Source organism: Sporothrix schenckii (assembly GCF_000961545.1).
Source record: "Sporothrix schenckii 1099-18 chromosome Unknown Cont47, whole genome shotgun sequence".
NCBI classification, from domain to species: Eukaryota; Fungi; Ascomycota; class Sordariomycetes; order Ophiostomatales; family Ophiostomataceae; genus Sporothrix; species Sporothrix schenckii.
In genome coordinates, this window is record NW_015971148.1 from 838,908 (window position 1) to 852,567 (window position 13,660).

The 13,660-nt window shown below is 54.4% G+C and overlaps 3 protein-coding genes across 3 annotated transcripts; 2 read left to right on the forward strand and 1 right to left on the reverse strand.

The window, feature by feature from the left end:
- Positions 1 to 759: 759 nt before the first annotated feature.
- Positions 760 to 2,544, forward strand: SPSK_03228 (uncharacterized protein; the record flags this gene model as incomplete). Its single annotated transcript, XM_016730069.1, has 1 exon — positions 760 to 2,544. The coding sequence occupies one exon, from the start codon at positions 760 to 762 to the stop codon at positions 2,542 to 2,544; it is 1,785 nt and encodes a 594-aa protein (XP_016584864.1).
- Positions 2,545 to 7,087: 4,543 nt separating this feature from the next.
- SPSK_03031 (uncharacterized protein) lies at positions 7,088 to 9,912 on the forward strand (the record flags this gene model as incomplete). The annotated part of the gene is made up of 2 exons (XM_016729875.1): positions 7,088 to 7,623; positions 7,701 to 9,912. The coding sequence occupies 2 exons, from the start codon at positions 7,088 to 7,090 to the stop codon at positions 9,910 to 9,912; spliced, it is 2,748 nt and encodes a 915-aa protein (XP_016584865.1).
- Positions 9,913 to 10,839: 927 nt separating this feature from the next.
- Positions 10,840 to 12,972, reverse strand: SPSK_03136 (urease accessory protein; the record flags this gene model as incomplete). The annotated part of the gene is made up of 2 exons (XM_016729977.1): positions 10,840 to 12,827; positions 12,912 to 12,972. 2 exons carry the CDS (start codon positions 12,970 to 12,972, stop codon positions 10,840 to 10,842), a joined length of 2,049 nt encoding a protein of 682 aa, XP_016584866.1.
- Positions 12,973 to 13,660: the final 688 nt, after the last annotated feature.

Below are 13,660 nucleotides of genomic sequence, written 5' to 3' on the forward strand. Positions count from 1 at the left end.
GCGACTTGAGCCATTGTGGGTGACGATTGGCGAGCCGTTGTTTGTGCTCTTTTCGGCCTTGCTTTGACACTTTGCCTGGGGTTTTTTAACTAGGGCTCGATTTGTCCTTCCTTGCCCAGCACAGCGTAGAGGCCGTCGACCGGATTAGAACCGGGGATGCGGCAGAACGGCCCACCGTCGATCCGCCGTGTTAGGAGCCACGAGTGTGCGAGAGGCTAGCTAGCAGGGAAAACGGAGAAAGTTTCTCTAAAGGACGGGCCGCTTTTTGGTTCTTGCTCTTCTTGTGACTATTTTTGGTCGTCTGAGATATGTCGTTTTTGTGTCGTTGTCGCAGGTGCCAAAAGACTCACTCGTCACTTTCTGCCTCATTCTCCTCGAACTCGTAATTCTTTTTTTGCCTTGTCTCAATTTTCCCTACTATTTTCGTTCATCGTCCTGCTTCACAACGTCCTACTCAATTCCTCCATCGGCCAAAGGGATGCCATTCCCATCTGCCATTCTAATGACGTTTCCGCCTCGACAGGCGTTCTGCTTCCCCAGACTCTGATTGCAATCCAGTCCTGGTAACCTTCCACCTAAATCCACGCCGGGCATCTCCGCATATTTTTATCAACGCGGGCTTGCCTTGGCATACTCAACTTTGAATACCGTTCCTCAGACTCTTTCCTCTAGCTGGCATCTTCTTTCACGAGTACATAATTTCTTCACGCTCGACCACTGCCGCATCGTACGAAAGGCTTCAGCCACTGTCTTCGCAATATGGTCGAAGAAAATGACAAACATGTTCAAGGCCAGGAGCGGAGTGTTCAACAAGAGGCATTCGATGAGAAGACAAACGAAACAACAACCACAGAACGTAAAATAAACTCATCTTCACAACCCGCAGGGCCCTCTACCTCGCCTCGACAAAACGCTGGCCTCGAAGCCGTCCAGCCCGACCACGACAACGACCATGACAATGACGACACGAACATTGTCCGACGATCACAGGCCACCAAGACGGCAGCTAAGACGGAGGACATGGAAGTCAGTGGTGCCTCTGGCACCACGCAGACACCGGTGCAGCTGACGTCTGCCCTGACCCACGTCTCGTCTGCTGGCCCCGATGCACCGGCCCAGCCTTGGTCGTCGTTTGTAGAGATCCCCGACGAGTTCTACGACCGTCTGGCGCCGCGCCGCAAAATGGCTATTGTCGCCCTGTTGTCGTTTTGCTCGCTCTTGGCGCCAATCTCGAGTACGTCTGTGCTGCCGGCCGTGCCCGACGTTGCGGCCGAGTTCCACAGCACGGGTTCCATTGTCGACATCAGCAACGCCCTGTACCTGCTGTTCATGGGCCTGTCCCCGACCGTTTGGGGTCCGCTGAGCGAGGTGTACGGTCGCCGGCCCATCACTTTGGCCACGTCGTTTCTCTTCTTCTGTTGCACATTAGGCACTGCGCTCGCGCCGAACCTGGCTGCCTTTTTTGTGTTCCGTGTCCTGTCTGCCTTTGAGGGCACAGCCTTTATCCTGGTCGGCTCGGCGGCCGTCGGTGACATTTACCGGCCCACTGAGCGCGCCACAGCCATGGGCTGGTTCATGGCCGGTACGCTCGTCGGCCCAGCCTTTGGCCCCTTTGTCGGCGGCATCATTGTGACGTACAAGTCGTGGCGCGTCATCCTTTGGCTGCAGGCCGCGCTGGCCGGCACCGCCTTTGTCGGCACCCTGGCCCTGCTTCCGGAGACCATCCACCACCGCAAGATCGACAGTCTCGCTGGCTACCCGCTGCGCAGCAAGCTGCGTGTGCTGGGCCCTATGCTCAACCCCGTGCGCGTCATCCGCCTCTTCGTGTACCCCAACCTCGTCATGGCCGGCAGCGCCTCGTCGTCGCTCGTCTGGAACATGTACGCGCTGCTCACACCCATCCGCTATGTGCTCAATCCGCGCTTCCACCTGACGACGCCCATGCAGTCCGGTCTCTTTTACCTGGCGCCGGGCATCGGATACGTCTGCGGCACCTTCTTTGGTGGTCGCTATGCCGACCACATGGTCCGCCGCTGGATCAAGAAACGCAACGGCCAGCGCGTCCCCGAGGACCGCCTACGCTCGGCCCTCCCCTTTCTGGGCGGCGTCATCCCCGCGTGTATCCTGGTGTATGGCTGGGGTGTCGAGCGCGGCGTCGGCGGCATTCCCCTCGCGGTGATCATGCTGTTCTTGCAGGGCGTCGCCCAGCTCTTTTGCTTCCCCAGCATCAACACCTACTGCCTCGACGTCATGCAGAGCCGCGGCAGCGAGGTCATTGCCGCCAACTACTTTGTGCGCTACCTCTTTGCCTGTGCCGGCACCGCCGTCGTCCTGCCGGCCACGGAGCGCATCGGCGTCGGCTGGTTCAGCACCATCAGTGCGCTTTTCCTGGTGGCCAGTGCCGTCGCCTTGTGGACCGCCGTCGTCTGGGGCCAGCAGTGGCGCGACCGCGTGGACCGATGGCGCGACGGGCGCCGCAAGGCCGAGCATGAGCGGGCCCAGCAGCGGCTGCAGGAGCGGACAGCGCCAACTGAACATCCATGATGGGGATGGTGACGAAAGTGACAAAGTTATGATAGCAACATTGGCTCCTTTTTTTGCCTTGTTTCTTCTTTTCTGTGCCCCTGAAACATCAGAAACTATGACACGGATCAACTCAACTTATAAAGAAGGCGCGACTGCGAATAAGAGTACAACAGTCTGGCCATCAATAGTGGCAGTTGCGACCGCCTGCTCAACACAACATGAGCGCCAGGAGCAGCCGATGCATTGTGCTATTCAGCACGGCAGGAGCGACCAAGAAAGGTATTCGTAGTCGCGTCTGTAAGAGAGCTATCTCTGCCATCACCGACAAACTAGAAATCTCCATGGTTCCGTTTCTGGTGTTAGACAAAGGTTGGGACTACTTAAAAGTCCCCTTGTAATGGCTACATCGACGTGCCTCCGCCCTCGGTTGCCCTTTTCGCCATGGCGAAATCAACATAGCACACATCTAGACAACATCGTGAGCAAAAGACAAGGACGGGCACAACAGACACCTACAGGAAAGTTCAACTCGACCAATGCATGTTGAATTGAATGGCGCTTGCATTAGAGAGTATCGTACTGGGTGTCCCATATCAGATTTTTCAATATCGGCACACATGGAAGGCATGGAAGAGACAGAGCGGTCATCTCATAAAAGTCAATCCAAAGTACTTCGTAAACATTCAGTGCTCGAAAACTACAGACGGCAAACGACACAAATACACAACGTGATGCCAAGCTCGCCAGTGGACGTTGAATACGATCCCAGCATCATGGCGCTGCCAAGCAATCCGTCTCTTGGCCTTGGCTGTCAAAGGCCCAGACCCTCTCACCCTCTCACTCACTACTGAGGAGCCCTTCTTGGCTGGCCATTTAAGTTCTCACGTCGAGCCACGACCTGGTGCTCCACAGTAGCTCACAGGATTGGTTCGCTGACAATTGTTTCGACCTTTTTGTCTTCAGGGAGGTCGAGTTGCACAGACTTTTTTGAGGGATTCACGATTGCAGAAATGCCATCGAGATTGAGGACAGGACATATCGTACAATGTCCGACGTATACGCGTCGTAGATAGTTGGTCGTAGGGCATTACGGCTATGGTTATCCGTTGTGAACGAATATTCGTACGTCGTCAGTGATTTGATTGTGCGTTGAATCGCAAAATGCTTACTTTTCTGGTTTCCTCGTTTTCCACGTGATAAAACCTGCGCTCTCATGTGCTCAACCGCCGCCTGCTCTCTGCCACAGGTTTTCCTCACCTCTTGCCTCCTTTTGCGGGGCTGTCACTCCTGTAGAGTTGGAAAAGAAATGGTGAGCGACGAGCTCCATTTCGTTAGATTTGACCGCCAAACTCTCATTTTAGCGGGGATGGTCACCTTGTCATCTTTTGTATGATGAGGTAGTAAAGACTATCGCTTTTTCCCCTGTAGCATCCCTTGTGTGTCCGTCCCCTGCACACATGGTCAAATTTCAGCGGTCCACCCCATTTGCTTCCATTCGCGCCTTCTGCTTCTAGCGAGTGGCGACCCGTGCTGCGCCTCAATTGCAACCCCTTTTTCTTCTTTTTCTCAAGTGGCAGCATACGAAATACACAGGATTTTAACTCCCTTTTCGGTTGGGTCTTTCCCCTTTTTACCCGCCGTTTGTCCCACTTCAGTATATCTCCACCTCCAACATGGCGGTTTGTCTAAAATGACGAGCCCGGTGATAGTCTACGAACTCTGTCAGCCAATGCGAAGAGCGCTCGACTCGGTATTGCTATTCGGCAACGGACATGGGCAACCACTATCTGAGAGGACCAGGTTGCGCGAACACATCTACAAATACGACGCTGGAGGCTGGCTCGCTGGCCATCAAGCAAAGATGCCCTGTTGAGGTGATCAACCTGGGAAGGAAGGATCGATGCAAAATGTGGGGGCAACCTACAAGTACACCGATTGCGGCAAGAACGAACGACGAAGGAAGCAGAACGAGCAGGGAACAAACAAGAAACCGAGAACCTTTCGATGCCGATCTTGTCGCAGCCCGCAGGTCGTCCACAATGTAGTCGGGGAGACGAGGACGGAGGAATACATACTCCAAACCAGATCCGAAACAAAAACAACGTACGGGAGTACTCCGTAGACGACCGACGTCACTGCAGACAACCCCAGCTGCCTCTTATGACGTTTGTGTTATTTTTGTCAGTCAGCCGTCCCTGTACGACGCATGACCTGCCCGGATTCCTTCCTCCCGTCGTGCACAAACGGGCGTGCGGCACGGACCTGCGTGAGAAGAAGCGCAAGTCGTTCGTATGGCGGGGAAAGGGAAAGGGAAAGGTACTGGAACAAAACAACAAACTGGGAAGGAAGGGACGGGACGCGCAAGGCAGCGAAACAAACGGCGGCAGAGAAAACCGGAAGGCAAGAAGAGGAAACCCTCGGAGGAATGTGCAGTTAATATCAAATGCACAACCCATGCTGTTGGCATCACTCAGGCTCAATTGGACGTCGGACAAGACACTAAATTAATATACATACACCCTGTAAACACAAGAAAGTCACACTGCATGACTGGCCTTGCCCTTCCGTTCTCGAACGTATCTAGCTTCGCTACTGTTTTCGTGCTTCGTCTTGGTTGATCCAATACAAGCAGCAGAAATCCAATGTTTGGTTCTGTGAGATTGCGCAATTGGTCTTTGATGCGACAGTAGTTCGAGGCAGCATGCACATGGCTGCAGTTGGTTCTTGGCGCGCATCTCTTGTTTTGTCCAACACTCTCTGTGGCATACAAAGTGGAGGACAGTCCAGGCCATCCCCAGCCAGTACAATTAACCACCTCCTGGCCCCTAGCTCGTGCAGAAGATGCTTCTTTCCCTTTTCATCACGACTCTAACTTATTTTCGTTGCTCTTCCAATATTGGATCAAGCCACAGGCCCCAAGGCCCCTCATTTTGATCCATGTCTTTTTTGATCTTTGCATGCCGGTGCGTGCTGCAGAAAGCGGACGGTTAGTGGGCCTTGTCCGCGCAGCAGGAAATGTGCCAGTTGTAGACACTTTCACAGGCACATGGCGAGAGAGCCAGTTGCCGTCCACGCAAACACAGCATGTGCCTTGCCTGGCGCCGTTCCTGGCGCTCCTTTGTCTTCCTTTGCGGTACGCAAACAAGGAATGCGAACTTGGCAGGCCCGACCGGCGCGATTGCCACAACTAAATACTTCGCGCAGGGACAAAACAAGGAAGGTCCGCCCATCATAGCAAAACAGGCGGCGCTGAAAACTCAAGACAACGGTTTACTCCCTCCTTTGCTGTTGTCGCACTCACTAGCGTCTCATAACAAAGCAGAATTACTTCGTACACATAGGAAAAAGCACACTGGTCTCAATGGGCCCACTAAACTAAAACTGGGTATGGTGTCGAGCGACTAGCCCCTCCGTCTCCTATCCTGTTCACGTCGTCGGTAGAACGTCTCCTTTTTGCAACCGAGCCGCGCCGTGACAGTAGTCTGCATGTTGTCAATACTTTGAAGGCTTTTACACTCGTTCGCCACGCTATCGCCTCTCTTTCATTTTCTAGAGGACATTTTCTTTTTCGAGTTCCTCCTGCGTTCCCACCATTACGATTCACTTTTTTATGTCTCATCGTCTCTCCTTCGTCCTGCCATTGGCTCCTTCCCTGCTTGTTGGGTTTGGCCTCGTCTTTCGTCGGTGCTTTTTTGTCTCGATTGCGTCTTTTGTTCTTCGTTCCTTCCTTATTTCTCTTTCACGATCATCTGCCTCGTTCGTCCTTTTCTCGTCAATCTCTCGTTCTCTCGTTCTCTCGTTCACCGTCTCTCTCTTCCTCCCAACTCTCGATTTGTCCTCTGTTGACTTTGCACATCGGTACACACAACATACAGCCACGCACTTTACACGCACACCCATCATTTAACCTACCCCCCCCCCCCCCCGGTCCCTTGTCTATCGCTCACGCAGAGGAAACGGCCCCCCTCTCTTGTCGCACCAAAAACGCAGCGCAATCTTTCAACTGAAAAGGAATAAGAAGACTCAGAACAGAAGAAAAGGAAAAAGGAAAAAGGGCCTTCCGAAAAAGGCCATAGTACTTGCCACTGTTGGAAGAAGGAAAGACTAATCAAGACGACCCCATCTTCGTCAGACACCCCTTTCCTTACCTCACTTTCAATACTGGCTCTGCTCGCAAGTTCCCGTGCTGCAATAACTTCAACCTACTTTCTTTTTTTCATTCTACAACACCCGCACACGCTCGTTAACTCCTTCTTCGCGGTATCTCATTCTCTTTTTGCACAGCAACAGTCTGTCGTCATTGTTCTTTCCTTCCTAGTCTCGAAATATTCATACCCCTTCTTTCTTCATATTTCATCGTTTGTTTTTGTTGTTGTTTTCGTTTCCCTTCATTTTCTTCCTTCGGGTCTCAAATACGTCACGGCACGTTCTCTGGGACCACTTTGCATACCCGGCCTTTTGACGCCTCTCTTGGTTACGCAGTTCGCATCTCATGTTCACGCTATCACGATAATACGCTCTCCTCGACTTGGACGACCTCCTAGCCCACCATTCCATCAGGATGGAACGGGCTTCCACCTTTGACACCGGCGCTGCCAGCAGTTCGGCCAGCATGAGCTCATCGCCCTCCAGTACCTCGCCCAGCCGGCGCAGCAGCTTCTCCATCCTCGAAAAACCAACAGCCGGTGCAACTGGCCTGTCCAGCATCGCCAGCTTTGCTAACATCAACGGCTTGTCATCTGCGCCCGCATCTTTGCTGCCAATGCCCGTCCTGAGCAGGGCATCGTCCGCCTTCGATATCGCCAAATCGTCTTTAAAATGGCTGCCAACCGGCCGGATCGAGCTCCCTTCGTATGCTCCCCTCTCCGGCCTCTCGTCACCTCTCCGGTCGCCGACGTCATCACCTAGACTGCGCGCAATTTTCGGCCACTGCCTCTACCGGCGCGTCTTGCTGTGGATTGGCGGTCTACTCTGCGCTCTGCTGGTTATTTTATTGGTGCACAGCCATACCCACCATGGACTGCATTTCCGCAAGGAGCAGCCTTCACAAGAAAAGAAGGGGCCGAGCCCCGAGTCGATCTGGGTCAACTACACTCGGTATGTCCTGCTCTTAGTCCTTTTGGACTTCCTTATGGACTTCGCTTCAAATAAATCCTGACTAACATACGTACCAGACTGGACGGCTACTACAACGGCATCCGGACCATTGTGCCAATAAAGCAATACCATGCCGAGTACCCGACGGCGGAAGACACACGAATCGGGAGACTCCAGGAATATTCCGACGCAGTGGATGCTTCCGTCGCTGCTGCAGATGCTGTTGTTGTGCCCCGGACTGAGCGCACCGACGACAAATCCGGCGCCAAAACGACACCTGCGAGAAGTTCCACGACTACTTCCGCAACCAAGAACGCGACACCCAAGCCGACCATCTTCAACGCCCATCCGGACTACAATTCGTCCGAGTACCGTGCTCAGTATTACCCCGTCCAACGTTGTTATCTGGATGCCGCCAACCAAGTCCCTGTTCCCGATCTGTGGGCGTACCCGGGCGTGCCTCAGGGCCAACCCGAGCCTCTCCTCGGTTCCCACAGTCTGCTGGGTCTTCGGGAAGATGTCTGCTTCGATCGCTTTGGTCGTTATGGCCCCTACGGACTGGGCTACAAAAAGGAAGAGGGCGGCACCGGCCTTGCCCTGGATACGGAAAGCGAGGGTGCCAACCAGATCTGGTCCGCGTCAACTTCGGGCAAGATTGACTATAGCACCGTCGACTGGGCCTCAGCACAGCGTCGCTGCTTTGCGGCAAACGAAGAGCGTTTTGTTCCTTCCGGTATTGAGGGTGCTCGCTCGACCGAGTACTCGCCGTCTGGTAATCTGGACATGACCAACAACGTTGGGGAGAGAAATGCTTCATCCGAAACGACATCGAGCAACACCTTGGGCTTGAAAAAGATCGAACGCACGGCCGTTGTTATGCGTTGCTACGCTGGCTTCAAGTGGTCCGTCCACTCCATCCTGAACTTGCGCGCGCTGGTTTCCGAGCTGTCTCTGCGGTCCGGCGGCGAGTACGACGTGCACATTCTACTGCACGCCCGCGACGAGAACATTCCTGTCTGGGCCGATGCTGAGGTGGCAGAGGAGTTCATTGCTGACAATATCCCACGCGAGTTCCGCGGCCTCGTCTCGCTATGGTCGGAGGGCCAGATGCGCTTGTTGTACCCTGGCATGCGCGGCCAGCCGACCTTCGACAACCCTGCCAACGCCGATATCCACGGTGTCTACCGTTCGCCTCACCTGCCTCTGCAACACTTCGCCCAGCAGCACCCCGAGTACGCTCACTACTGGAACTGGGAAATGGATATGCGTTTCCTGGGCAGCTACTACGAATTTTTCGACCGCCTCGGCTCTTGGGCTGAAAAGCAACCCCGTCGCCGCCTTTGGGAGCGCTCTGCAAAGTACTACATTCCTGCGCTCCATGGCTCGTGGGAGAATTTCACCGCACGTGTTGATGCCGAAGCACATGAAGCCGGCCGCCCTTCGATTCTCGGCGAGCTCTACTTTGCCGGCCGTACGCAAACGCGCGACGAAGAGCATGGTGTCTCTCCACTCCCTGCTGGCTGCGAGGGCGCAGTCCTGAGCACGTACAACCGCACCGCACCCGCAGACAACCGAACGGCGTCGCTTCCCGGACGCCACTTCTTTGCTGACCGCAACAACAACTACACCAACATTCCGGGGTCGTGCGGTGTAGGCGAAGCTGCTGACCTAATCACACTGAATCCGATGTTCGACGCCGAAGAGTCAGGCTGGGTATTCTCGAACGACGTCACCGGCTACGATCTGGCCTTTGCGATTCCACCCCGGCGTACTGCAATCATTACTGCTTCGCGCCTCTCTCGACGCCTTCTTTTCGCCATGCACGAAGAAACTTGGCGCCTTCACCACGGCATGTTTGCGGAAATGTTCCCGCCCAGCGTTGCCCTGCACCGTGGCTTCAAGGCTGTCTACGCACCGCACCCAGTCTACGCCGACCGCCACTGGCCATTGGCCGCGGCAGAAAAGGCTTTCAATGCCGGACCCGATCACTCCTCCGGTGCGAGTGACGCGTCGCCTTTCCACCCCGGCAACGAGCATTACCACCGCGGTTTGACCTGGTATTACAACTCGGACTTTGCAGGTCGTTTGTGGCGTCGCTGGCTTGGCTACCTGCAGCCCATTGATGACCCGGCTGCACCGAAGCCCAAGCCTGTTGACGGCCAAGACGATACCTGGGTCGGGCTAGGAGGTGGAGCGGGTGATGAGGCTGCGGGCTCCGGCCGCATGTGCATGCGCAGTGTGCTTGTACACCCGATCAAGTTTGAGAGCCTCGCTGAAATCTTTTCATAAGCTCACTTTTTCCCCTTTTCCCTATTCTTTTTTGTCTACGTTTACGTGTCCAACTCGGTTTTTTATAACCTTTTACTGTTTTTCTCGAGGTTACGTCTTTTACACAACTTGCATGGGGCGTTTACCATTCTTTGATTTTCTAATTTTCTAATCTTGGGTGGTCTTCATCAAGTCTTGGGGACGACTTCTTTGGCGGCGAAAAGGCGTTTTGGCATTGCCCTTTTTTGGTCTCAGGTTGCATATAACGCATAGATGGGTATTGGACAGGCAGGAACCGCAAGCTCGAGATATAATCGGTTGTGTTTTTGACCTATCATTATATAGTAGATTACCCCATGTATATAGGATTTATATTACATACAACTTTTTTGAAAAAGAACAAAAATCCTTCCAGTGTTCTATTTTGGGAACCTTGTAAGGACGCAAAACCAGTACAGAATACAGGAAGCAAAGCCGCGCAGCCTTGCAGAAATCCTATTACCAGCCTTGTTTGTAACGACCGAGTGGCTATGGGTCTCCCGTGTTGCATTGTTGGGAGCTGAAACGAACGGCTGAGAAGCAACGGAAGCGACGTCATCACCCCCTTAGGTAAAACTAAAAGTCAAGGTAAGCATGAACTATGCCTTTACTGAAATCACGGACAATTTGTGTGATAAAAGCTCCTTCAATTTGCTCGGTAGGAGGGATATGTAACAAATGCATAGAGAAAAAATACCAAATAAAAAGCCAAGAAAGAAAAAACAATTAAACGAAAACAAAAAAACACCAAAAATCCACAACGTTTCAGCAAAGAAATACGTTGGTTATCAAGGACGAGCACCCTCCGACGCTCCACCGTCCCCAAAAATAAATAAAGGGACTAAGGGCTTAAAATAGCCCTCCGTTTTCCAATCCACAAAACAGCACATAGCCCGCCGGTATAATCCATCATGCCGGTTGCATGTTCTCCTTGTTGCGCAATGCTTCCAGTTCTAGCTTCCGCTGGGCCCGCCGCTTCTCTATCCGTGCAACTGCAGCAGCTGCCCGTTCCGACGAGATGGACAAACACGAAGCATCGGCTGCAGCAGCGGCGGCCGCGGCAACGGGGTCGTCTCGCTCGGCTGCCGGTGGCGGTGCCGGCGCCGATGTCGTAATCGTCGCTCTGTAGGGTTTTGCTGGGGCGCCCTTTGCAGACCGTTCAGGCAACGGCCCCGCCTTTGGCATCTCCTTTTCAGCGCCGCGAACGTGGTTCGTGCCAATGCTCTCGAGTATGGCCTTTGGCCGTGGTGCGTCGACAACGGGGCGAAGTGGCTCCGCACCGCGGCGGCGGCGCAACAGGGCAAGCTTGGCAGCAGCACTGTCGGAAACAGGGGAGTCCATCGTCTTGATGTTCTTGCCGGCCTTGGTGTCCTCGATGTTGTTGGTATCCTTGGTATCCTTGGTATCCTTGGTATCCTTGGTATCCTTGCTGTCTTTGAGAGCATCGATCTGTACTGGTGGCTCCAGGGCATGTTGGCGTACGGCGGCTGCTGTGGCCTTTCGAACCTGCTTCTTTAGGTCGGCAATCTCTTCGTTCTTGCGGCGCATGACCTGCTCGGCTTCGCCCACGCGGGCCTTGGCGTCGTCCTTGAGCGAGTCGTACTTGCGCTGTAGCAAACTAAGCTCCTTGACCTTTTGCCGCTTCTCGTCTTCGGCAAACTGGGCCCGCTTCTCTAGATCTTCCACCTTGGCTGCCAGCGCCTCAGCCGCAGCTTCAGACGCTGCAAGGTCGTTTGCCAGTGTCTTGCTCTCGTTCTTGTTCTCATTCTTGCGACTTGCACGCTGCTCAGCAATACCTAGTTTACTCCTGAGTCGCCGGATCTCTTCCTTGGCCTGCGTCAGCTCCTTCGCCTGCTCACGGGCACGGCGCAGCTCCCGCTGCGTGTCAATGAGTGTCCGCTGCGTGCGAGGTGATGCAACAGTCGTGGTGGCCACCGCCGGTTTCTCGTTGTCTTGAAGCATCGCCTCCAGCTCCTTAACCTGGTTGCGGTATTGGACGGCGCGTGCCGTCTGCCGCGTCAGATCGCTGATCAGCTCTTGGTATTCGTGGTCTGAACCGTGCATCCGCTTGCGCGCGATTTGGTCAGCCAGCTCCGTGATGCGGCCCTCCATCTCGGTGACCTTCTCCTTCTCCTCCTGGAGCTTGGTCCGCATATCAGCGGCCTCGGCGTCCTTCATCTTGGCGTATGACTTGGCCAACTGTTTGTACTTGAGCAGCTTGCCCATTTCGACCTTGGCGTCTTCCTGGTAGCGCTGGAACTCGGACTTCCAGTATCGTCCCGATTGGGAATGCGGCTCGTTGAGATCGACTGTGATGTCCGGGTCCCGGTCGTCATCGTCGACCTCCTCCCAGAGATTGTCGTCCTCAATCTCGTCTACGACAGCTCTGTCGTTTGTGCTTGCCACATTGTCAACCGCCGCCAGCTTGCTCGGGGCAGCGGGTTTGTTGTTCTGCTTGCGGTCGTTCTGGAGTGACGTCCCCAGTGTTGTTCTAGGCGTCTTGCCGCGCGTGCTGTCGCCGAACAGGTTTGGTTTGCGGCCGTTTTTGTCTATTCGCAGCTCGTTCTTCTTGTCGACACCTTCGCCAGACACCTCGTGGCCAAAGGACACGCGCTTTCTGCGTGATGTCGCCGTACCGGGCGTTAAGAGTATTCCGGGTAACCGACCCGGCGTGACCCCTGTGTCTTTCGTGCTCGTGTTTTTCTTTGTTTGTATCGCCCCCGTCGCCGCGCTTGCTTTTGGAAGAGACTCCTGTGTCGTCGGTACTGGTGCGGGAGCCGGCTGGACGTCGACTTCGGTCTCGTCTCGACGCGCCGGTGTGCCAAAGAGAGCGCTCTTGAAGGCCCGCGCAGCAAAAACAGGACCTGGTGTGTCTGGCTGCTCGATCCTCGTGTCGTCTAGAAAAGGAAATACTACGTTAGAATCACAATCACGGCCTGGCATGATCAGGAGGTGTCGTCTTCATGCGTCGTCGTCCATACCTTCGTCTTCGGGCGCGTCGCGTCCGCCGTCCAGACCGCGTTTTATCATCCAGCCGAGCATTGTGAAGGATGATCAAGCCTCGCGAGTCTTCATAAATAATTGCTATTGCAAGCGAACACGGTCGTCTGCCGTCGCCGGTTCGGATGCGATGCGTGCCGATATGGGATAGTGGTAGCCGTAATTGCTGATGAAATGAAAAAGAGCTAAGAAGACGTTCCGCTTCACAGCGGTAAACCAAAGCAAAGCAAAGCGACCCTTGTTTACTTAGTGTCCTTAATCGGACTAGCGCGTAGCAATGTTTGCCCACCAGTGGCGCGCCTGTGGCCTGCAGCTAAGTGCATCAATTTATGGGCCATGGACCGCTGAACAATGGCCTAAATGGCCTAGTGTCCAGCTCAGCCTTGTCAGTACGTTAGCTTGGCTGGCTGCTTCAGGACGCCCTTCGTACTTGACTCCCCGCCGCTGCGTAGCTTGGCCTTGCCCCGCAATCGCGCCCATCGCTGCAACCCGATAACGCTTTGCTGTGGCAGCCATTCGTTCTTGACTCATCTTTGTCTGAACATCGCCAAAAACAAGGCACGAGACGTCAAGTCACGATCTGGCCCCTTTTATTACCACATACAGCCACTCCTTACTTACCATACACCTAGAAATCCTGCAGCCAATTGCCAATATGGGCCTCTCCGAGTAATTCTCTGCAGCCTTCGCAGGCTGTGAGACTACGCTCGAGACCAAAGACCACATCACG